Source organism: Aegilops tauschii, chromosome 1, assembly GCF_002575655.3.
Source record: "Aegilops tauschii subsp. strangulata cultivar AL8/78 chromosome 1, Aet v6.0, whole genome shotgun sequence".
Lineage (NCBI taxonomy): Eukaryota > Viridiplantae > Streptophyta > Magnoliopsida > Poales > Poaceae > Aegilops > Aegilops tauschii.
The window spans coordinates 224,417,422-224,443,545 of NC_053035.3; the positions used below are offsets into that span (position 1 = coordinate 224,417,422).

General features: G+C 43.9%; 1 protein-coding gene and 1 long non-coding RNA gene across 7 annotated transcripts; both read right to left on the reverse strand.

The window, feature by feature from the left end:
* Nucleotides 1-10,450: 10,450 nt before the first annotated feature.
* On the reverse strand, nt 10,451-14,221 carry LOC109771328 (uncharacterized). Of its 6 annotated transcripts, none has more exons than XR_012205716.1 (8): nt 13,361-14,221; nt 13,205-13,268; nt 13,025-13,103; nt 12,885-12,926; nt 12,528-12,668; nt 11,617-11,729; nt 10,955-10,987; nt 10,451-10,857 (listed from the first exon to the last, which is right to left on the reverse strand). It is a non-coding gene; the product is annotated as an uncharacterized lncRNA (long non-coding RNA). The 6 variants fall into 6 exon arrangements; XR_012205717.1 differs by having other exon boundaries at nt 10,923-10,987; XR_012205712.1 differs by having other exon boundaries at nt 11,617-11,792.
* Nucleotides 14,222-20,682: 6,461 nt separating this feature from the next.
* LOC109771333 (protein FAR1-RELATED SEQUENCE 5-like) lies at nt 20,683-24,199 on the reverse strand. Its single transcript, XM_045231991.1, has 6 exons — nt 24,177-24,199; nt 23,470-23,842; nt 22,089-23,371; nt 21,931-21,973; nt 21,363-21,422; nt 20,683-20,688 (listed from the first exon to the last, which is right to left on the reverse strand). The coding sequence occupies exons 1-6, from the start codon at nt 24,197-24,199 to the stop codon at nt 20,683-20,685; spliced, it is 1,788 nt and encodes a 595-aa protein (XP_045087926.1).
* Between the last annotated feature and the right edge of the window lie 1,925 nt (nt 24,200-26,124).

The following is a 26,124-nucleotide window of genomic DNA, read 5'->3' on the forward strand; positions in this document are numbered from 1 at the left end:
TCATGCATCACTACCAGAAACTGAAAAAAAATTATGTGCCATTCATTTTCTTGTTGGTCGGCGCAAAAGGGACTTGTACTGTCGGTCCAAACCCACACGTCGGTAATACATCAATTATCCTGTGCGCTGACAAAAAAAACTCACAGAAATAACCCTATAGTTGTCGGTCCGCGCTCGACCCACAAAATTAGCCTGTTTCGCATCATGAATTCAGCTACGCGCGCCAAAATGTCCGGCGACTAAGCAATTTTTCGACCCACTGTCAACCATTTGGTAAAGCCTAGAGTAAAAAAAACTCCCAATCAGTCTCAATCTCACTGAGTTCTTTCCAAAGGCATCTAAGAATACCTAGATTACTGCCGGCGGCCGACTACAGTTGCACAGCTAGGCCGCATCTTCATCGGATATACAGGGGAGTTCCTAGGTGAAACAAACACGTACACAAACTGACTCAGAGAGCAGTTACATGGTTGCGCTCGGCTACTAACTTGCAGATGTGCTCACGTCGCTCCAGCTGCTGATCTACCCGTGTCATTAAGCAACACATGCAATGTGCATTTTCCTTCAACCTAGCTAACTACTGAAATTTCTAAAGCAATGAAACTATGCAACACAAATAAAATACGAACTAAACCTGTACAACAAATTTAACTCTAACAATCATCCATTTAGTGTTGGAGAACGTAGTATTTCAAAAATTTCCTATGATCACGCAAGATTTATCTAGGAGAAGCATAGCAACGAGCGGGGAGAGTGTGTCCACGTACCCTCGTAGACAGAAAGCGGAAGCGTTTAGTAACGCGGTTGATGTAGTCGAATGTCTTCGCGATCCAACCGATCCAAGTACCGAACGCACGGCACCTCCGCGGTCTGCACACGTTCAGCTCGGTGATGTCCCTCGAACTCTAGATCCAGCTGAGGCCGAGGGAGAGTTCCGTCAGCACGACGGCGTGGTGACGATGATGATGAAGTTACCGTCGCAGGGCTTCGCCTAAGCACTACAACGATATGACCGAGTTGTAAAACTGTGGAGGGGGGCACCGCACACGGCTAAGAGATTATCTTGTGTCTCTATGGGGTGCCCCATCCCCCGTATATAAAGGAGGGAGGAGGAAAAGGCGTGCCTAGGAGGGCGCGCCTATAGGGGGAGTCCAACTAGGATTCCCAATCCTAGTTGGAGTCCCCTTCCTTTTCCAAGAGGGGAGAGACGGAAGGAGTAGGAGAGGGAGAAGGAAAGAGAGGGGGGCGCCGCCCCCTCCCTAGTCCAATTCGGACTTGCCATGGGGGGGCCACCCGTTGAGGCCCTTCTCTCCTTTCCCGTATGGCCCATTAAGGCCCAGTACTTCCCCCGGCGAATTCCCGTAACTCTATGGTATTCTGAAAAATATCCGAATCACTCGGAACCTTTCAATATATCGATCTTTACGTCTCGACCATTTTGAGACTCCTCGTCATGTCCGTGATCTCATCCGGGACTCCGAACCACCTTCGGTACATAAAATCACATAACTCGTAATACAAATCGTCATCGAACGTTAAGCGTGCGAACCCTACGGGTTCGAGAACTATGTAGACATGACCGAGACACATCTCCGGTCAATAACCAATAGCGGAACCTGGATGCTTATATTGGCTCCTACATATTCTACGAAGATCTTTATCGGTCAAACCGCATAACAACATACGTTATTCCCTTTGTCATCGGTATGTTACTTGCCCGAGATTCGATCGTCGGTATCATCATACCTAGTTCAATCTCGTTACCGGCAAGTCTCTCTACTCGTTCCGTAATGCATCATCCCGCAACTAACTCATTAGTCAATTGCTTGCAAGGCTCATAGTGATGTGCATTACCGAGAGGGCCCAGAGATACCTCTCCGATACACGGAGTGACAAATCCTAATATCGATCTATGCCAACCCAACAAACACCTTCGGAGAAACCTGTAGAGCATCTTTATAATCACCCAATTACGTTGTGACGTTTGATAGCACACAAGGTGTTCCTCCGGTATTCGGAAGTTACATGATCTCATACTCAGAGGAACATGTATAAGTCATGAAGAAAGCAATAGCAATAAAACTCAACGATCATAATGCTAAGCTAATGGATGGGTCTTGTCCATCACATCATTCTCTAATGATGTGATCCCGTTCATCAAATGACAACACATGTCTATGGTCAGGAAACTTAACCATCTTTGATTAACGAGCTAGTCTAGTAGAGGCATACTAGGGACACTTGTTTTGTCTATGTATTCACACATGTATCAAGTTTCTGGTTAATACAATCCTAGCATGAATAATAAACATTTATCATGATATAAGGAAATATAAATAACAACCTTATTATTGCCTCTAGGGCATATTTCCTTCAGTCTCCCACTTGCACTAGAGTCAATAATCTAGTTCACATCGTCATGTGATTTAACACCAATAGTTCACATCACTATGTGATTAGTTCACATCGCCATGTGACTAACACCCAAAAAGGTCTACTAGAGTCAATAATCTAGTTCACATCGCTATGTGATTAACACCCAAAGAGTGATCATGTTTTGCTTGTGAGAGAAGTTTAGTCAACGGGTCTGCCACATACAGAGCCGTATGTATTTTGCTAATTTTCTATGTCTACAATGCTCTGCACGGAGCTACTCTAGCTAATCGCTCCCACTTTCAATATGTATCCAGATTGAGACTCAGAGTCATCTGGATCAGTGTCAAAGCTTGCATCGACGTAACCCTTTACGACGAACTCTTTGTCGCATCCATAACCGAAAAACATATCCTTATACCACTAAGGATAATTTTGACCGCTGTCCAGTGATCCACTCCTGGATCACTATTGTACCCTCTTGCCAAACTCATGGTGAGGTACACAATAGGTCTGCCACAGCATGGCATACTTTATAGAACCTATGACTGAGGCATAGGGAATGACTTTCATTCTCTTTCTATTTTCTGCCGTGGTCAGGTTTTGAGTATCAAGCGACTTGATCTATCTCTATAGATCTTGATGCTCAATATGTAAGCAGCTTTACCGAGGACTTTCTTTGAAAAACTCCTTTCAAACACTCCTTTATGCTTTCCAAAAAAATTATACATCATTTCCGATCAACAATATGTCATTCACATATACTTATCAGAAAGGCTGTAGTGCTCCCACTCACTTTCTTGTAAATACAAGCTTCACCGCAAGTCTGTATAAAACTGTATGCTTTGATCAACTCATCAAAGCATATTATTCCAACTCCGAGATGCTTGCACCAGTCCATAGATGGATCGCTGGAGCTTGCACACTTTGTTAGCGCCTTTAGGATTGACAAAACCTTCTTGTTGCATCATATACAACTCTTCTTTAAGAAATCCATTAAGAAATGTAGTTTTGACATCCATTTGCCAGATTTCATAAAATGTGGCAATTGCTAACATGATTCGGACAGACTTTAAGCATCGCTACGAGTGAGAAAATCTCATCGTAGTCAACACCTTGAACTTGTCGAAAACTTTTTGCGACAATTCGAGCTTTGTAGATAGTAACACTACTATCAGCGTCCGTCTTCCTCTTGAAGATCCATTTATTCTTAATGGCTTTCCGATTATCGGGCAAGTCCACCAAAGTCCACACTTTGTTCTTATACATAGGTCCTATCTCAGATTTCATGGCCTCAAGCCATTTTGCGGAATCTGGGCTCATCATCGCTTCCTCATAGTTCATAGGTTCGTCATGGTCTAGTAACATGACTTCCAAAATAGGATTACCATACCACTCTGGTGCGGACCGTATTCTGGTAGACTTACGAGGTTCGGTAGTAACTTGATCTGAAGTTTCATGATCATCATCATTAGCTTCCTCACTAATTGGTGTAGGAATCACTGGAAGTGATTTCTATGATGAACTACTTTCCAATTCGGGAGAAGGTACAATTACCTCATCAAGTTCTACTTTCCTCCCACTCACTTCTTTCGAGAAAAACTTCTTCTCTAGAAAGTATCCATTTTAGCAACGAATATCTTGCCTTCAGATATATGATAGAAGGTGTACCCAACAGTTTCCTTTGGGTATCCTATGAAGACACATTTCTCCGATTTGGGTTCGAGTTTATCAGGTTGAAACTTTTTCATATAAGCATCGCCGCCCCAAACTTTTAAGAAACGATAGCTTAGGTTTCTTGCCAAACCACAGTTCATATGGTGTCGTCTCAACGGATTTAGATGGTGCCCTATTTAACGTGAATGCAGTTGTCTCTAATGCATAACCCCAAAATGATAGTGGTAAATCGGTAAGAGACATCATAGATCGCACAATCTCTAATAAAGTACGATTATGACGTTCGGACACACCATTACGCTGTGGTGTTCCGGGTGACGTGAGTTGCGAAACTATTCCACAATTTTTCAAATGAAGACCAAACTCGTAACTCAAATATTCGTCTCTGCGATCATATCGTAGAAACTTTATTTTCTTGTTACGATGATTTTCAACTTCACTCTGAAATTCTTTGAACTTTTCAAATGTTTCAGACTTGTGTTTCATTAAGTAGATATACCCATATCTGCTCAAATCATCTGTGAAGGTCAGAAAATAATGATACCCGCCGTGAGCCTCAACACTCATCGGACCGCATACATCAGTATGTATTATTTCCAACAAGTCTGTTGCTCGCTCCATTGTTCCGGAGAACGGAGTCTTAGTCATCTTGTCCATGAGGCATGGTTCGCAAGCATCAAGTGATTCATAATCAAGTGATTCAAAAAGCCCATCAGCATGGAGTTTCTTCATGCGCTTTACACCAATATGACCTAAACGGCAGTGCCGCAAATATGTTGCACTATCATTATCAACTTTGCATATTTTGGCATCAATATTATGAATATGTGTATCACTACAATCGAGATTCAATAAACCAATTCACCTTGGGTGTATGACCAGAGAAAGTTTTATTCATGTAAACAGAATCACAATTATTCTTTGACTCAAATGAATAACCGTATTGCAATAAACATGATCCAATCATATTATGCTCAACGCAAATACCAAATAACATTTATTTTAGGTTCAACACTAATCCCGAAGGTAAAGGGAGTGTGCGATGGTGATCTTATCAACCTTGGAATCACTTCCAACACACATCGTCACCTTGCCCTCAACTAGTCTTTGTTTATTTTGTAACTCCTGTTTCGAGTTACTAATCATAGCAACTGAACCAGTATCAAATACCCAGGGGCTACTATGAACACTAGTAAATTACACATCAATAACATGTATATCATATATAGTTTTGTTCACTTTGCCATCCTTCTTATCCGCCAAGTATTTGGGGCAGTTTCGCTTCTAGTGACCATTTCCTTCACAGTAGAAGCACTCAGTTTCAGGCTTGGGTCTAGCTTTGGGCTTTTTCATGGGAGTGGCAACTTGCTTGCCATTCTTCTTGAAGTTCCCTTTCTTTCCCTTGCCCTTTTACTTGAAACTAGTGGTCTTGTCAACCATCAACATTTGATGCTTTTCTTAATTTCTACCTTCGTCGATTTCAGCATCACGAAGATCTCGGGAATTGTTTTCGTCATCCCTTGCATATTATAGTTCATCACGAAGTTCTAGTAACTTGATGATCGTGACTAGAGAACTCTGTCAATCACTATTTTATCTGGAAGATTAACTCCCACTTGATTCAAGCGATTGTAGTACTCAGACAATCTGAGCACATGCTCACTGGTTGAGCTATTCTCCTCCATCTTATAGGCAAAGTACTTGTCAGATGTCTCATACCTCTTAACACGGGCATGGTCTGAAATACCAATTTCAGCTCTTGGAACATCTTATATGCTCCGTGGCGTTCAAAATGTTTTTAAAGTCCCGGTCCTAAGCCGTAAAGCATGGTGCACTAAGCTATCAAGTAGTCATCATATCGAGCTTGCCAAACGTTCATAACGTCTGCATATACTCCTGCAATAGGTCTGTCACCTAGCGGTGCATCAAGGACATAATTCTTCTGTGCAGCAATCAGGATAATCCTCTGATCATGGACCAAGTCCGCATCATTGCTACTATCATCTTTCAACTTATTTTTCTCTAGGAACATATCAAAAATAAACGGGGAGCTACATCGCAAGCTATTGATCTACGTCATAGTTATGCAAATACTATCAGGACTAAGTTCATGATAAATTAAAGTTTAAGTAATCATATTACTGAAGAACTCCCACTTAGATAGATATCCCTGTAATCATCTAAGTGATCACGTGATCCATATCAACTAAACCAAGTCCGATCATCACGTGAGATGGAGTAGTTTTCAATGGTGAACATCACTATGTTGATCATATCTACTATATGATTCACGCTCGACCTTTCGGTCTCAGTGTTCCGAGGCCATCTCTGCATATGCTAGGCTCGTCAAGTTTAAGCCGAGTATTCTGCGTGTGCAAAACTGGCTTGCACCCATTGTATGTGAACGTACAGCTTATCACACCCGATCATCACGTGGTGTCTCGGCACGACGAACTTTCGTAACGGTGCATACTCAGGGAGAACACTTGTACCTTGAAATTTAGTGAGAGATCATCTTATAATGCTACCGTCGTACTAAGCAAAATAAGATGCATAAAAAAGATAAACATCACATGCAATCAAATAAGTGATATGATATGGCCATCGTCATCTTGTGCCTTTCATCTCCATCTCCAAAGCACCGTCATGATCACCATCGTCACCGGCTTGACACCTTGATCTCCATCAAAGCATCGTTGTCGTCTCGCCAACTATTGCTTCTACGACTATCGCTACCGCTTAGTGATAAAGTAAAGCAATTACATGGCGATTGCATTTCATACAATAAAGCGACAACCATATGGCTCCTGCCAGTTGCCGATAACTATTACAAAACATGATCATCTCATACAACAAATTATATATCATCACGTCTTGACCATATCACATCACAGCAAGCCCTGCAAAAACAAGTTAGACGTCCTCTACTTTGTTGTTGCAAATTTTACGTGGCTGCTACGGGCTTAGCAAGAACCGTTCTTACCTACGCATCAAAACCACAACGATTTTTCGTCAAGTGTGTTCACTACAAAAAAAATACACTTCTGTGATGATACGTGTTTGTCACAATAGGTCACGTTTTCTGTCATGCATGTACATCCATGACAAATTTATGACAGTATCAAGATAGTCATACCTGTGCTGTCGTAGAATTGTTCCATGACATTACCAAAATTATCATCACGGAAGTGTCCACTTCCATGACGATAAATCGCGCGTCACAGAAGTGCTTTCGTCAAGGGTGACCGACACGTGGCATCCACCGTAACGGAACGCCGTTAAGCTATCGGGTCCGGTTTTGGATCTGATAACCCGTTAACAGTCCGGACCAATGGGGATTTTCCACGTGTAAAATCATCATTAGCCGGAGGAAACACGTGTTGCCTCATCGTTGGGACAGATGTCATCCACTCATTGGACAGGAAGCGCCTATGATAGGTCGACACGTGGCACGGCCCAACAGTGGCCCATTCCGGTGAAAAAGGTCGGCCCAGTAAAAAATAGCAGGCCGGCCCATATAAGGCCTACTTGTGTCAGGTCCATTTAAGCCCACGACCCATACGAGATGTGCCAATTCGGCCCGTCAACGGCCCGTTAAAGATTTGACACCATTGCAGCCCATCGTCAGTTCGAGCCCGTTAACAGCCCGCTATATATTTGGGCTCAATATCGGCCCGATGAGATTTCGGCCTGTTAACGGCCCATTTAGTGGATGGGCCAATTTTCACGATGTACATCTTTCGGCCTTTTAGCGACCCATTTAAATATTGGGCTAATTTTCGACCCGGTGTGTCTTTCAGCCTGTTGACGGCCCATAAATCAGTTGGGCCATTTGTAGTCGGACCTGAGTTTCGGCCTTTTAGCGACCCATTTAAGTGTTGGGCCAATTTCCGGCCCGGTGTGTCTTTCAGCCTGGTGACGGCCCATATATCTGTTGGGCCATTTGTAGTCGGACCTGAGTTTTGGCCTTTTAAGTGTTGGGCCAATTCCCGGTCCTGTGTGCCTTTCAGCCTGTTAACGGACCATAAATGAGTTGGGCCATTTGTAGTTGGACCTGGGCCTTTTAACGGCCCATGCTCTTCATGGTCCAATACCAGCCCGGTTTCTCTTTCGGCCTGCTAAAGGCACACAACATAGTTGGGCCATGTACAATACGACCTGACTTTCGGCCTCTTAGCGGCCCATGCTCTTCATGGTCCAGTCCAAGCCCGTTGTCTCTTTCGGCCTGCTAAAGGCCCACGGTATAGTTGGGCCATATGTAGCCCGAACTTAGCAATGGCCTGATAACGGCCCGTGAAATCAATTGGGCCCACCTGTTGCCCACTTTGATGTCAGCATGTTAATGACCCGGGAGTTAAGAGGGCCGACCATTAACTTTCGGCCTGGTAACGGCCCATTAACTTAATGGGCCCACTAAAGTTCGCACATGTTTTTAGGCCAAATTAGATAATTTGAGCCCATTACGACAAGCAATTATGCACAGGAGCAAAACCGATCAAGCAAAGGTACGGCATACAGGGAAAACCGTTGCACATCCAGGATATATTACAAGAAATTACATCTACTGGGCAATCAAAGATTGATGCCAGTGCAAATAAATGAACAGAACCTAACGATCTACAACGTCACAATCTGCAACCTCAGCACGGATGACGCCCATAAGCATGTGGGCAAGTTCTTGCTGCTTTGCTACACTGTCTCTGAAAACATTGATCAGTTGTTGTGTCGCACGACTCTGCACCTCTGATTCCTCCACCATTTCCATCATTCCTTCAGCCATTAATTGGTTCACAAACATGCATTTTTTCTGTTGCATTCGAGACAGAGGATACTGAACAGATTCAGATGGTGATTTTGGCAGGCTTGTATTATTGATAGTGGAGATTGTCTCGACCACTGCATCATAACATAAATTAGGAGGGAAACCAAACAGATTAATCCTGAGTTATTGGCATATTACCTTGCCTAGATTTATTGGAAAGAAACAATGGGGTTGCCTTGCTGTTTTCAAAGTTTGTCTTCTTATCTTCAGCAGCCTGCACCAAATTAAGACACTAGCATTGCTATCATTGACCAAGTCAGATAATAGGAAAGCAACATTGGCACAACGAACGTTTGCGCAACTAGCCAACACCAAATTAACACAATATGGCACAGCTATCATCAGCCAGGTAAGGTAATACGAAAGCAACATTGACACAATGAATGAATGGGCAACCAGAGCAGCACTACAATTCAGTAATGTGCATGATATGAGATAGTACACTCATGCAGCTCAGTATGCAAAACTACCAGGCAATTTTATTTACAAAAATCAACATTGGCGTCTTTAACATTTTGCTACAACTAATTTTAGATCAGACAAAGGTTGGATTCACGCCGATTAACAAAATACATGCTGATGTAAAAATATAGTGATATACAACAGGTACTTACATCAACATTGGAGCACAGAGAATTCCCGCAAGATATTTTCCTCGAATACAATGCCAATGAAGGAAATCTTTTATCATTTAACCTTACTAGTTGACCCGTTGCGCCAAATGGCGCAGAGACCCGCTAAAGCCATGTTATCGATGAAAATAGTTTCATTTTGCAAGGACATATTCTATATTGATAGTAGAAAGCCCATGTGTTAAACCATGTTACATTGAAAATATGTTTACCACGATGTGAAATCCGAGTTTGAAAAAAAAAACATAACATGTACAAACTAGCTAAGGAACCATTGTTTTAATTGCAAATATAGTTATCACAATGAGAAATCTGAGTTAAAAAAAACATATTTCCATAAATTGTATAGATTAAGGATGTATTTTTTAGCAGTGTTTGCACCAAACTTTTATTTCCCATGTGCACGAAACATAAAACCTCTTTGCCCATCAAACAAGACGCCGTCCGGCACGTTCCTACCGGCTCGGATGACAGCAAGATATGGGCCGGCAAAGTCGAGATACGCACTGTTAGTTCGGATGCGCACATGAACAGAAACTGTAGAAACACCCGAAGATGAACTGATCGCCACCTCCCATCCACCCACTTGGTTCACCGACGACTGCCCCATGCACCTGCACACGACTGTTTACTGAAGATCATCTCTAGAAAAAACAGAGCAGCCAACCAAAAGCATGTAGTTCAAATTTTGAACTGATGGAAGTTCTCTTTGGACGGGAGCAGACACCCGCTTACACCTCTCTGTATACCAGATTTCAGGGCAAGCATCGTTAAGACTTGTTGAGCAGGCCGAAAGGAAATGTGAACAGTCATTCAATTTCTCAACAAATTCAGACATCAGACTTCTGGGCATAAGAACACCAGTAACGCCCACAGACAGCAAAGTTTTAGTAATGATTTACCCGCAATGCTCACAGACCTGACTACATAGCACTATCTTCAGTTATTTGTCAAACACAATATATTTATCATGCTATGTTGCATTCAGAAAGTATAAACTACTACAGTAGTACAGTCTGGACCGCCGTGGATCCACACATACATAGAAAAATTGCATCTTAACAATTCACACACAATCTTTAATAATTCAGTACACCATAAGAGAAAATGCTCTAATCATACATCAGACATCAGAACCATGAAACTACTTATTCAATCACACCACTAATTTTCCCATTAACTGTCTTTCAGTCTTCCTACTAATGCCGAATCGCTTATCCCAAAAGCACAGGTTGTAAAAGTCATAGGCTTCTCCCGAAGTATCAAAACTCGTCCCCAATGTCAGTACTATGACATTGTCCCCTGGATTTTCCGAGAAACCTCGAATTATCTTCGGCAGCACCTGTCCTCACCCTGCAGTCAATGTCACACGTGTAAATAATTGTAGTTCTCCAAAAATATTTAAAACTGTTACACACTATGACATTGTCCCCTGGATTTTCCGAGAAACCTCGAATTATCTTCGGCGGCACCTGTCCTCACCCTGCAGTCAATGTCACACGTGTAAATAATTGTAGTTCTCCAAAATATTTAAAACTGCTACACTCAAGTAGCACATAATGCGCCTATTCGAGCATGATCAAGCTGTGTTGTTCGATTCTAACATCGGAACTGGCCGCCTTATGGCAGCATTGCACCAAACTTGTTTTCCCCCTGAGCTATGTCTCTGTTTTGCTTCCTGTTCTAGCATTTTTCACCTTTCCAATCCTAATGTGCCTATTCGAGCATGATCAAGCTGTGCTGTTAGATTCTAATGTTTACTTATGCTCCAGGGGTGTATCCTCATTTTTATGAATCTAGCAATCAAATTAAAATCACACCCCGTTAAAACAATCATGGTTCAATCCTAACACAGAACAGAGGACTGAATATACTTGAGCTGCAGCATTCAGGAATGCATAGACTCTGAATCTATACTACATGCGCTGACCATTTATTCAGCAGATCACATATTCACATACATTACCAAAACCTAGCAGCCGTCCATAGTCTTACTGCAAAGCCGTCAGTTCTGCAAATTTCACACCCTCAAGACGTTTTCTACATGTACATCTGAATCTCTTGGTCATGTGTGCCATCCGCCGCAACGCTATATTGCTAGTGTCACCATACCTGCGTGTCCACGCCGGAGATTTTGGGTCAAGCTGTTCAATCGACTGCTCGGACACTTGCAGCTCCCTTCTCCTCCCGCCGCCATTTGGGAATAACTCCGGGATGACTTCACACTTCACATAAGATACAATCTTGCATGAGAAGTAGAGTACCTTCTACTTATAATTTTTAGTTTCCTATGATCAAATGTAGACAGTTAAATGAAAGAAATGAATCTGTAGGTACTTAGTAGATTTATAACAACACGAGGTCATGTAACAGGCAGAATATAGCATCATGAGAACATAGGATCGAGATCATATCCCAGGCATCAAATTTTCCATACACACAATCGTACCCAACTAATGGGCTTGGCTAATAGTAGAACATAAGAAAGCATTAGTTAACTTAACAATCACCTGGAAAGTCAGTAGGGCTAGAAACATGAGAAACTAAATAAGATGGGTATGACTAAAAACAAAATAGCATGGTGCAGGTTCTTGTAGTGAAATAGATTGATGGTTACGTAAGCAATTCTACAAAAACAATTCAAGGAAAATTTAGGAACCATTTACTTTTTGCAAAGTGTGTATAGACTATTAACGGGAAATACCTAGATTATGGTCAGAAACCTAAAATGTATATTTAGCATTAGTTCCAATCTCATACTACACGCAGACTTTTGCATTACTCACTCTCCAACCAACATCTCACTATATTTAAGAACCCACTCTCTTCTTTCAAACTGGACGTAGAGGAACATTACTGCCTCCTATCCACATCTAGACCATTCCTAATCAAAATCGTGAATCATCTCCTAACCAAATCCCTAAAGAATGAATCTGCCATTTTACTCTGCCTACACAAGCCACACACACACGCTCAGAGAGAGAGAGAGAGAGAGAGAGAGAGAGAGAGAGCGAGATGAGAACCTTCAGGTATAGCAGAAGCCAACAACAGAATCATCCAGGTCTCTGAGGCGGCAGCGACACCAACGCGGCCGGACGATGTGGTGCGTGGCTGCAGGGGGGACCGAGTGCAGCCGCCTCAAAGAGCCCCTTCTCACCGTTGTCCTGTACGGGAGCAGCATTTAAAAGCACAATACAGATCTGAAGTAGAAGAATTTATTCTTCTGAATTCATATGGCATGGTACTGCTCTGGACAATGATGGCACATGTACGATGACGTAATTTTCAGAAATCTTTTCCATTATTAATTGTTGGGAGATGCATCCAGTCAAGTACTTTAAAAGAAACACACAAATGTAGTAGAAAGGAAAGAAGAAAACCTTATGAGTCGAACGACGCAGCAACAGAAGAGATCGTACAACCTGTGAAATACACAAAAAACAAGCGGTCAGAGCACAATGACACACAGGCATGCAATGAACACTCGCCGGTCACGGAAGCAACATAATGGCCTATTTACCCGAGGCAGCAAGCAGAAGCACGTTGGGTTAGCAGCAGGACAGACGAGAAGAAGAAGCGCTGGCGACAGGAGAAGTAGGCTGGACCGTAGAATAAGCATCAGCACACACGCATTTCATCGAGCAGCACACATGCATTTCATAAAACATTATATAGGCAAGCACAAGAGGAGTGGACTAACCTCAATGTGAAGGAGAGACAAGACCCAAGGCTCGACGCAGCCGACAACAGGAAACCGTACCAAACTGCGCATGAACGAAACGAAGGCAAACATGCGAAATTAGCACAATGAATCCAAAGCAAAGGCGAAGAACATGCGAACCAGAGAAGGACGAACCTCAACCAGTGCAACCATCGAGCAGAGGAGGCCCATCGGAACAGAGCATGGGGCGGCCTCATCTCGGCCACCAAGCGGCAAGGCGAGGCATGTCGCCTGGTGCGGCTGCTGTTCCCCTCGTCCCATCGCCCAAAACTCCTTCCCGATACGACTCCTCTTTCTCCATTCCCCTCGTCCTCCAAGCGACGGGCGGTGGCCGCCGGCTGCCGACAGCAACGACGGCCTGAGCAGCTCCCATCCGCCCTTCCCCAGGTCACCCGCATCCCCTACCCCAATTCGCCGGCCTCTCCCTCCTTCCCAAGGTCGCCGGCTTCCCCTTCCTTCCCAAGGTCGTCGGCGTCCCCTTCCTTCCATAGGTCGCCGCCGGCCTCGCCTCAGGTCTCTTAACTCGCCCAAGGTCGCCCGCATCCCCTTCCCCAAGTAGCCGGCAGCATCAGCACCTTTCTCCTTCCCCTCGATCCGCACGAGCGGCTGCACCCCTCCCCCTCCCTTCCGTGCGTGTGCTCGTCCAAGGACGCCGTCGTCGACCTCGGCTGCTCCTCCACCACCTCGCCTCTTTCTCCTCCTCGCCTCCCATCGCTCGCGCGTAGGTCGCCGCCGCCGGAGAACAGGACAGTGCGGGGCTCTTCCTCCTTTTCCTCCCGCCGGATCTAAGGCGTGCGGCCGCGGAGGCGAGCCTCTCCGGTGACGGCGGCAAAGGGCGACCACATGGATCGAGGAGGAGGCGGCGGCTATAGTAGATCGATGGAGATTGAATACAGAAAGGGAAGCTCGCGAGATACTTTGCCACTCCATCTCCTCTCTCCAACCCGCAGACGGAGGTGAGGCACGCACGACGCGCACACGATGCATCGGTCAGCCAGGGGCCCACCCGCACATGCGCCAGCCAACCCGGCGCAGTCCTCGCAACTAACCACCGCGACGCACGACCGTGCAGCCGACAAGCGGACCAGCAGCAGGACCGGCCCACCTGTCATCGCAATAGAAAAGACGCGGGTGAATAAGCCGGGTACACATGCACCAGCCGAGCCCTACGCAGCTGCTCTTCGTAACGCACGACGCGGGTAGTGTGGGAGGAGCGGCCCCCCAGGCACACCGTGGGACGGGCAGCCAGTTCAACCGACGAGCGGGACCTGAAGGAACACCGGCCCACTTGTCATCGAGCCAGCACAGCGCCGTCGAAAAAACAAGGTATATATGCGTCGACCAACGACGCGCGCACGCGGCAGGGCAGGAGAGGCTGCGCACGCACCCAAAAACTGGCTACCCAGCCAATCAAATTCTGCCCGAGCCCACAAGTCATTGCCCACTCAAAACTGACCGCATGGTGAAAACGTCAACCCTTATTTCCACAGACGATCCAATGGCCAGCAACAAAAAAAGACAACGTTGACCAACATCGGACGGCCAACGAGGGGCAAAATCGAAGGGGCTCTGTGAGGGCGAGTGCTCCCGCAACCTTATAGGTTTTAATTTTCTAAAGGAAAGTGTTTGGTGGCCGGGGCGCCGGCGGAACGCTCGGGCCGGTCGCGCTCCGTGCGTTGGATCTCTTTTGATCCAAGGACGCTGTTTGCGCCACGTGTTACCAGACCCGTTATTTTTTTTAAACACGCACGGGTTATCCCTTCCCGTGTTTTTGCTGCAACCGCACGGGGGGGGGGGGGGGGTCATTTTGGTGCGAGGAGGCAGGGCGACCGGCGGGCGGCTGGCTTGTTGGCGCCTGGAGATCAGGAGCGGCAGCGGCGGCCCAAGGCGGATCTCGATTCTCCGGCGATCTAAGGCGCCCCCGATGGTAACTCTCCCCTCGTCCTCTCCCTATCTTTGTGTTGTCTCCCCCTCCCCCATTGGCTTTAGGGTTAGGGCGGGTTATGGTGCGGGGCGAGGTTCCCGCGGGCCGCCGCCGGCGCCGGCGCGGACGGGGATGGGGTGGTGTTCCCGCGGGTCGAGGGAGCGGGCGGGGTGGTGTTCCCGCAGGGTTGTGGGAGGGGGCGGGGGTGGTGGTTATGGTGGCTAGGGATTTGGGATGGGATTAGGATCCCATTAGGATTTGTTTGTTCCACATATATGTAACATTTTTAGATGCAAAATATTGTGGCCTGTGATAAGTTCAAAATGTTGTCGTTAGTAGCTTTTTTCAGTGGTGTTAGTAGCATTTTGAAGTGGTGTTAGTAGCTTAAATTAAGCACTGTCCAACTGATGATGTATATTTTTTATGTGTGCTTATACATTTTTCCTTTTTGTAGATGTTGCAGGCACCTCTGGTGAGAATGAGGGGAGTAAGAAGGCTAAGAAGAAGAATAAGAAGAAGTACAATCTATGTGGCTTTAAGTCAAGGTTTAACTCAAAAAGGCTGGCTGAGATTGGGAAGCAAGTATCACCGGAAAAACAGAGAATCATAAGGGAGGGGCCGTTTGGAGACTTGTTGGACATCCGGTCTTTCAAGGTGCCCCATGAGCTCATTGAGTTTGTTGCGATGAACACGAATCACATACTCTCTGAGTTCAAACACAAGAACAAATCTATCACCTTCAGCAAGCTTATGGTGAAAAGGATTTTCAACGTGCCATCCGGTGATAGACCCGTGAAGCTTCTAAAGAAGAGTGATGAACATGATCTTCGCAGCATCTACAAGGAGGGGAACAGGGCTCCAATCGCCCATGTTGTCAAGTTGCTCACTAGTTGCAGTGAGGAGGACGTGGTTATGATAAATAGGACTTGGGCACTCCTTGCGTTGGCAACAGTTTTGTGCCCAGGCACGGGCAATATGGTGAATCTCGAGTATCTTGCTTCCCTGGAAGATATGTCTTTGGTGCATGAATTCGCTTGGGATGAGCACTTGTTGGCACGAGCGATGGAGGAGGTTGGAGTCTTTCAAGAGAAGAAGAGGATGCAAGCAAATACAGAAAAAGCAGCAGAGTTTCAGATCGCTTCATGCCTTCCCATGTTAGCGGTATGCAACGCAACATTATGAAATACCTCCATCTTTTTTCTTTGCTGCATGAAACCTTCTGTACATTTTCTATAGCTCGCATTTATGTTTTTGTTAGCTAATGTCCTTTTTACATTCCATGCAGATCATATACATGGATCATATTGATATGCCGCCCGGCCACCCAAATGAGCATGCCATTGATTATTCCGTGCCGAGGATACGCTTTGTTTGCCAAAAGGATTTTGATTAGTTGGATAAAGTTGACAAGAACAAGCTCACTCTTGTCCAACCTTTCTACGGGAAACACACCCAAGTAATTTTGCTACACCCCCATGTTTTTTGCTCACTGAATTTGCATGTAGCAATCTTTGCTTTTCCATTTAGGTTATGGCGGCCTTCTTATTTGTCTCCCCTCATGTTTTGTTTTCCTAGATCCGGAGTTTGTGCAACACCCCCTATGCAGCACAACTCATGGGACAGGAAGTTGGTGCTAAAGCAGCCAGTGGGCAGGGAGTTGGTGCTGAAGCACCTAGTGGCCAAGGAACTAGTGGCCAAGGAAGCCAAATTCAAGGTGCTGACATTCAAGCAAAGGACTCTCAATCAAACGAGGCTCAACAAAATGTTGATACTGAACCACACCTATCATCATCGCTCAACGATTGGCTGCAGCAATCATTCCCTAGCATGCAAGATCTAAGGGTACTCTTTCACAATCTACACTATCTTTTTCTTTGTATTCATTTCCTGTTTACCTTTGGCTTTGCATTATTTACTATACCCAGTTGCAAGTGTATATTTTGTTTGCTGCATCCCTCATTCTGATGTGCTACAACCATGTTCTGTTTTTGCTTCATATGTGGTTTAAGTTCATACCTACTAGGCTTTTTCGTTGCATCCATATGTCTAGTGTGCTACAACTACATTCTGTTTTTGCTTCAAACATATCATAATTTTGCTACATCCATATCAATAATTTGCTACCTAGAGGTATAGACCATTTGTTTTTTATGCTTCATCCATGACAGTAAATTGCTACAATCACACTATTTATTTGATACATAGTGACACAGCACCACACCTACTTGTTTCTTGCTTCATCCATACCTCTAAGGTGCTACACCCACATTTGTGTTTTTTTTACATCCATACTTCTCAAAATCTGGATATACTTGTCACTAAAAATGTTGGACACTTGCCTTCTTGTAGGTACCAACTCAGTTTCAAATGCTCTACAACAAGCACAAGGGTATTTTTGCAGCAGAGGTGGATGGTGTAGTAGGCAAGTTTGGACAGTGTTTAAAGGGATTGCAGTGCAACCGGATGGCCGCTCTCCTTCGTGATGTTGGAGACGCCATCACAGCTACCAATGAGCCCAACTTTTCCTTTGAAGCACCTATCATGGACGAATGTCGCGGAAAAGAGAATGATGCTAAAGCTGCAAATGTAGACATTGGTGCTCAAGCTCAAGCTCAAGGTACAACACCTAGCATCAACAAGGATGAAGTCACCGGATTGAACCTAGAAGTTGCAACAGAGCCTGCGGAAACTCGTGAGCAACAAAGAGTGAGTTTCGAGATGGAAGGCAACGCCTCACCTCACAGCCCCCCACTCTTCTATGATGCACCCAGGAGTGCGACAGCCGACATTTGGGACGACGAGCCATCTTGTGAGTTGTTCCCAAAGGGCTCCGAAGACTATGAGATGATGCATTCCACGGATGAGCCTACAATTAAGAAGAGCACAGTTAGCCCCATCTATGCAAACATCCCCGTGTTTCCTATTTCAGACGATGATGACAGCCCAAGTATGCTTCCTTCCTCTTGCATCATTTCTTTTTGTTTTTCTCCATATCATTTTCTTCACATTTGTGTGATTCCAGCAAATTCTTGTTGTACAATCTCTTGCAAACTCATCCATTTTTTTTTGCTACAGCTCCTAAGATGGTTGCTATAGAAGAGCATTTTGCCGATGCAAGCAGTGGCCCTAGCACACATGACAAGAACACTAGGAAGAAGAGGATGGCCAAAGTTCCAGCCATAAAAAATACCAGGGCAAAGAAGCAAAAGGTCGACAAGGCTGCAGAAATGTATGAGAAGTTTGTAAAGCATGGAAAACCATTGAGGAAATCACAACCCAATGAACAAGTGTGAGCTACCTAAGCCCTATCTATTTTTGCTTTCTATTTTTTTCTGCTCGAAACAAATGATTCATTCGGTTGCATCTATGGTAACAGGACGCCTTTCATCAAGCTAGGTGGATTTTTCATTGGATACAAGAAATTCCTTGTATGCTTCAAGCCTCGCGGGGATATGAATGATGAGGTTATGTCCCTATGTATCGAGATGAACAACCTCGCATCCCGTGCAGCAAAAGAAAGGGATGTGAAGAAATACATGTTCTCAGTCCACGCGGGGGTAAGCTTTTGTAAAAACAAGCAATGCTTCATTCCTTTCTTACTTTCACATTTCCGTTGCAACACACACTAACCATTTTGTTGTATCTTTCAAGTAGATCCTACTAAAACAAGACCCATCAACCTTCCAACCAGCAAAACTCATGGCTGAGCTTGAAAGGGCTATGAAATTGTTCAAGGTTCAAAAGTTTGACCTCGTAAGTTTCACGAAGCTTTCTTTTGTTCCACACCACAAAATACTAACAAATATGATCCAATGATGCGACGCGGCTGTAAGATTTTTTACATGTTCTGAGTACCTTTTTGCCTTTCTTTTGTTTTTTCTAGCTTTTTTCACAATTGTGCATGATCGCCATTGGATAGTTGTCTGCGCAAACTTGCTTCACAAGCAGTGGAATGTATTTGACTCAATCCATTCAAAAGGAAAACAATCTCCTTTGAAGAAGCAAGCCAATAACCTGGTAGGCTCATGCTCTCTATTTTTTTTCTGTTTACCCTTCTGATTCATCTACATAAATGCCCTGTTGTCATCTTTACACACCTCATTTTATTTTATTTTTGAAACTTTTGTGTGTGTTTTCGGTGCTAGATCACAAACTTTACAACCCTCGCACAAGAGTGCAGCGAATTCAATGTCAATGTTGGATCCTTCACCCGTGTTGACCTAGAGGATTACCCAAAGCAAGATACCCTGTGAGTTTTCTTTTTGAATTCTGCTTCAATCATGTTTTTGCATATCATCATCAAACTAGATCACAAACTTTTTGAACTTTTTTTTATGTCACAGATGTGATTGTGGCTTTTTTGGGCTCAAATATGTGGAGAACTATGATGGGAAGTCAATGAGAGAGTTCAAGCAGGTACACATTTTTAATTTTTTGTCTTGTCATTTTGTTACAATCTACTTTCTTTGTTTTCAATACTCATGCAACAGAAGAATACCATGTGTTGTTTTTGCTTCATATGTGGTTTAAGTTCGTACCTACTAGGCTTTTTTGCTACATCCATATGTCTAGTGTGCTACAACTACATTCTGCTTTTGCTTCATTCATATAATAATTTTGCTACATCCATATCAATTTTTTGCGGTGGATGGATGTGAACTCTTTGCATTCACCACTCATGCAACACAAGAATAACTAGTATCATACTTGTTTTACCTTTTGTTTTCAATACTCATGCAACACAAGAATAACTAGTATCATACTTGCTTACTTTTTGTATTCATTTTTTACAGGAAGACATGGCGCGATACCGCATCGATGTGGCATACAACCTTTTCAGTCACCCAATGAACAATGCCCCAAAGGAGCGGGCGTTCAAGGATGAGTTGGCGGCTTGATTTTCTGGAAGGTTCAAGACCAACAAGCTTGTTTCTTCGTTAGGTCTAGATCATGTCCGAGGTGGTAGCGTTCTCATAGGATTAGAGTAGTGCGCGTTCGTATGTAAACTGTTGATACCTCCAGTAAACATATGTGTCCTTTTGGTATGTAAGCCGATGATAACTTGATATTTTGGATGATGCACTTATGTTTTTAATGGATGCGTTCTTCTGTTTGCCAACTTGATCATGCATTGACAATTGTTTTTTGTTTCGCTGGTTCTAAAATATGATAATATTTCAAACTTCATCCATCGAAGTTTTAAGGGAATCTATGTGCATTTTTTCCCTCAAAACATATTTTCTGAAAAAATAATATGTGAATGCTACTTTTGTCACACACTTAAATTGCTGGAAGCTCACAGGAAATAGCTACAACCTTCTGTTAGATTTGTTGCAGAGCCAAAATATACATTTTTACCTGCAAATTAGCTACATCCCTATAATATTTTTGCTGGAAGCATAATGTAAATAAGCTTCCTTTCCCAACTTTTGCTGTACAGCTAAATCAACACTTTAAATCATTCAAGGATTTTTCCTTTTCAAACTTGTTATTTTGCTACAACCATGTTTTAAAAAGCTTCAACCATGTTTCCTTAAAGCTGCAACCATATTTTGAAAAAGTTTCAACCATATTTTGAAAAAGTTTCAACCATGTTTTCCAAAAGCTTCAATCATGTTTTTCAAAAGCTTCAAACATGTTTCCTAAAAGCTGCAACCTTGTTTACAGAAGCTTCAACCATGTTTTCAAAAAGCTTACCCCATGCTTTTCAAAAGCTTAAAACATGTTCATTATAAACATGAATCAAGCTGTGGTTACAACAACCATTGAGTACTATTCTAAAAAAAATAAGGAAAAATCCACATTCTGCTTTTTTTTACAACAACCATTGAGCTAGTCAGCACAACTTTTTATCATAAGTCATGGGGTGTTACAAGGCAATTCATCATTTTTTCCCTCATGAAAATATCCTAAAGTGTAAGGATCGTTTCGACGCCCGGAGCTTTCGCGCTCGCACTCGCAGCAAGAAAAGCTGCAAGGAGTTGGCAATCCTTCACGTTGTGATCTTCATCTTCACAATATTTGCATGGAGTCTTCTTTTCCCTTGGCTTTGGAGCTTTCTTCGTTTTCGCTGCGTCCTTCTTTGCTTTCTTCTTCATTTCATCTTCTCGAATCTCAATTAGTGGCTTCCTGCGCTTCTCTTTCTCTTTTGGCCTCCTTTCTTTGCTGACTTTGGTGGGTTCCGCAGTCCTACGGGGGGTGGATCCCGCTGACCTGTACTTGGACCCCCTGAGACTTGTGCATTTTCTGCATGACCTTGGGCTTCTTCGTCTCCTGCAACCCCATCAGTTGCTCTAGCTTTTATTGCAGCAACCCCAACACTACCCTGATCAATTAGCCCAGAGACAAAACTATAAGCTTCATCATTGAAGCATGCATCAGAAGCGAGTTTCCCAAACTTCCGGCATAGAGAGTTAAACTTTAGGGTGTTTGTCGTGGGGACGCCGAAATGCATAGCTCTATGCCCATCGCCCGGTTCAGGCGCAAGGTCGGTTGCCCTCTTAGACCATCTTGGAAGCATGTAAGTCGCAGGTATCGTTTGCACGTTCAGGTGCACCATGACATGGATGATATGTGGGCAGATCAGCCCACACATCTCAAACATGTTGCAGGTGCACATGTATGTCTGATCTTTAGGGGCAACACGCACTGTGTACACTTTAGGGTTGACGCCATAATTTGCAACAATGCGAAACTAGACGACACTGTGTAACCCTTGCAGCTGATATTGCAGACCATAGCCTGTTGATTTAGCCAACATTTTTTGAAACTTGGAAAATACCTCTCTGGTATAGAAATCTGCAGCTTGCTTTTCAATGTTGTAACTGCAAACAAAAAAGCTTCCAACATCAATAAGAATTGCTACATATGTTTCAAAGAAATGCTGCAACCCCACTGTACTGGAAAACTAAAAAAAATGCTACATGACTTTGGACTTACTTTCCCCAGAGTGGCGGCCTCGTCGCTTCATTGATGAAGCCAGCATTGTCTTCACGATCAAGCATTAGCTCCTGGCAAAGCTCAAACTGCTGGACAAATGTCCAAACCGAGTCTCCATGATGATTTAAAGTCTTGAAGTAGGAATTCAGGCCCTCGGACCGCCCGGTTGTTCCTGTGAATGGGAAGAACTTATTCCTAAAGTACACAGGAGCCCACATCTCCCTGCTGTCCCACATGTTCTTGAGGTGTTTCTTATCAGCCACACCAAATGACTCAACCATCTGCTTCCACCGTTCTTCAAACTCCTCAACGGTATCTAAATCATTGATGCAACCATAGAATGCTTCAGCAAAAGGCTCATCCTTGCCCAGCATCTTCCCTAGTTTCGTCCTTGCAACCCGGAAGACGTGCCACTTGCAACATCTGTGTGTTGAATCTGGAAATACCATTGAGATGGCTTTAGCCATTGCCTGGTCTTGATCAGTCATAATGTTCAACGGATGCTCATTATTCATTGCCAACATCCATTGCTCGAAGACCCACTTGAAAGTTTCGATGGTCTCATCAGGCAACAAAGCGCACCCCAAGCAAACAGTATGTGTGTGGTTGTTAATGCCAACAATCGGAGCAAAGGGCAAGTTGTAGCGATTTATGCAGAATGTGGTGTCGAAAAACACACAATCTTTGTACTTTGGATACAAGGCCCTTGTTCTCCCATCAACCCAGAAAAGCGCCCTAACAGCTCCATCTTCTTCTAGCTTCGAGAAAAAGAAGTTGGGATTCTCCACTTGTCTTCTCTCAAAGTACTCGATTGTCAGCTCCAAATCACGCTCTGACAGGCCCCTTCGCAGCTTTGCTCTTGCATTTGTCACATCAGTCTTCACGTACGGCAAACTCCTTGGATCGCAACACCGTGCATCTCCAAGCAAGCCCATCATATTAGCCGTTGATATGTTGCGATAGTGCAGTGAAGTGATGTACTGCATGTCTGCATCCGGGATCTTTCTGTGAGAGCGGCAAAATCTCCGACGCCCCCTTTGCAAAATCAGCTGGTGTGTGTGATCGGCCTCAAAAACTGTCACAACCCAGCTACCGTTTTTGAGGTTAACACCCATACGAGCCTTGCAATCATACCGCTCCAACCAGTTTCTTATCCTCTTGTCACTCACATCCATATAGATGCCAGCTTGTTTGCTTGCAGATTTTTTGTTACTGGAATAGCTCATATCAACATCTTCACACTGATTTGTTGCAGCCCCGTCAAAAATGCTACCACCAACATTCTTCGAAGGATTTTTCCGTGAGTGTACGCACTCAAAAACTCTATAGTTAGAATGCGCTTATGCTCCGAGCTATTTTTCCTACTATGCTTTGATGTCACAATGCGAGTTCCAAAGCCCATCTTCGAGGCATATTCATTGTAAACACGCTGAGCTTCTTCAACATTGTCAAAAACCATTCCAAGAAAAGGGACAACTGGCTGTGATGATATTTCTTCATCTGGTTCGTCAACAAGTGTTGCAGCATTTCCATTGGCATTGTCACTAGCCACACGGGCATTGCCATGATTTGGAGCTACACCATCCGTGTTCAGATGCAACGAATTGTCACTATCATTTCCCGAAGTACCATTCAGATCAATTCCATCATCTTCTTCTTCGTGCGCAACATTTTGCATATCATCATCAAGGAAAATTGATGGCTCCACAGCAACATTCTGCAACAAAATCAGCACCCAAGTCATTTTTTGCTGCCTGAAAAAACACGCAAAAAGCGTGAACAAAAAAGGTGGACGCAGCATGTCAATCACAATTCCAAAACAATTCCTGCATGCAACATTTTAGGATGTAGCATGCAACATCCAGCAAGACGCATGTAGCAAGTGCAACACATACTTGTAACATTTTACTAGCAGACAGCAGGAAGATGCTTGCATTAATTGACAACATCTCAGAAACATTACACAAAAATCAAACACAAGTATGTTGAGAACATCTCTTTTTAATCTCACGCTCATCAATTGAAATCAAAGGTTGCAACATTTTTTTGTGAACAAAAGGATCTACGATTTGCAATTGGAATTCATACCAGATCAATTTCATCCCGGCCATGCCGTGCTGCATCTTGGAAGACCACATCAGGGTTGTAGTACCGTTGTAGCACTGGTCCACTACCACCAGGGCCTTGCCGCCTCAGGGGACTTCAGCCATGAACGGCAGCGGAGCTCGAGCCCAAATCCATGGAGGCAAGGAGGTCATTACGGATGTAAGACATGACTGAAGCAATTCCAAGGCCGCTTGATAGATGGGGGAGCCCCTCCTCGACGTGATTCGGCCGTGGGGAACTTAAAACTGGCGGATCCGGCCGCCGCTGCCGCGGATCAGGGACGGGCAGACGCGGGGGATCCAGCTCCCCTGTTTTTCTCGTTGTGGCTGTTTCGTACAACGGTTGCAACAAAACTGTTCTTTTTTGCTGCAACGGTTGGTTCGGTACACACTCGCGCGCAGATCTAACGGTTCACGCTAACCGCATCGGACGGCTGGGCCTCGACCGGCCCAACAGTTGGGCCGGTGCGCCGGCGCAGATCACTGCCCTTTTCTAAAAGAGAGATGTGTAAGAAACATGTACTCCCTCCGTCTAGATGTGTAAGTCACCTTACGAAAATCAAATAATCCTAAAATACTTAGGCATGGTACATTAACTCCCTCCTTGTTTTTTGTTTCGTGACATATCAACCAATAAGAGATGTGGACCGTGCATGCTTTCAATGACTTGAGACTACCAAACATGACATGTAGTGGTTAGTTCATTGCATGCAATGCTATTAATTAGCAAAAAAGCATTAAGTTCTTTCGTTTTCCCCTCCGCCTTGGTCACAGTGCACAACCTAAGATGACTTATACACCTAGACGGAGGGAGTAGAAAATATGATCAGAATGCTATAAAATTTCATGATGCGAGGATACGCACACGCTTCTTAGAATGGAGTTGACATTCTTTTGCTGGACTGGAGCGGACTAGTTCTTTGGCCACTGGAATCTGCTTATTATCAGTAGGATTTGGGTTTCTCTGTGCTGGAGCAGTATCTATGAAAAATGGAGTTGGTTTATTATCTCCTGGCGTTTGGATCTTTTGCAAAGACCTGGTTTGTAACCCTTCAGATTCTAACATAGCTGTCTTCCCCTTGCATGCCTTATATAGAAGAATGGTGCTTCAATTATAAAACATGCTACAGTAGAGATGGAATAGGTACTGAAAAATAGAAAAGCATGACATATTGACATGTATTCCCTCCATCCAAAAATAAATGGATGGGTCTAGGCGTATTTCAGTTCTAGATACATCCATTTTTATCCATTTCTGCGACATGTAATCCGGACGGAGGGAGTATGATGTAAGAGCTAGGGATACGACAGGACAACACAGTAAAAAAAACACTGAAAACCCACTGCAGAGCCAAAGTAATCAAACCCACTGATATGAGATAGTACACTCATGCAGCTCAAGATACAAAACTACCAGGCAGATTTCCTTACAAAAATCAACATTGTGGCCTTTAATCATACATTTTGCTACAACTAATTTTAGATCAGACAAAGGTTGGATTCACGCCGATTAACAAAATACATGTTGATGTAAAAATATGATATATAACAGGTACTTACATCTGCATTGGAGTACAGAGAATTCCTGCAAGAATCTTTCCTCACAGACGATACCAGTGCAGAAATTATTCTATCTGTTAAGCTTATTTTCTAAAAGAGAGATGGGTAAGAAACATGTAGAAAATATGATCAGCATGCTATAAAATTTCATGATGCAAGGATACACACACGCTTCTTAGAATGGAGTTGACATATTTTTGCTGGACTGGAGCGCACTAGTTCTTTGGCCACTGGAATCTGCTTATTATCAGTAGGAGTTGGGTTTCTCTGTGCTGGAGCAGTATCTATAAAAACTGGAGTTGGTTTATTATCTCCTGGCGTTTGGATCTTTTGCAAAGACCTGGTTTGTAACCCTTCGGATTCTAACATAG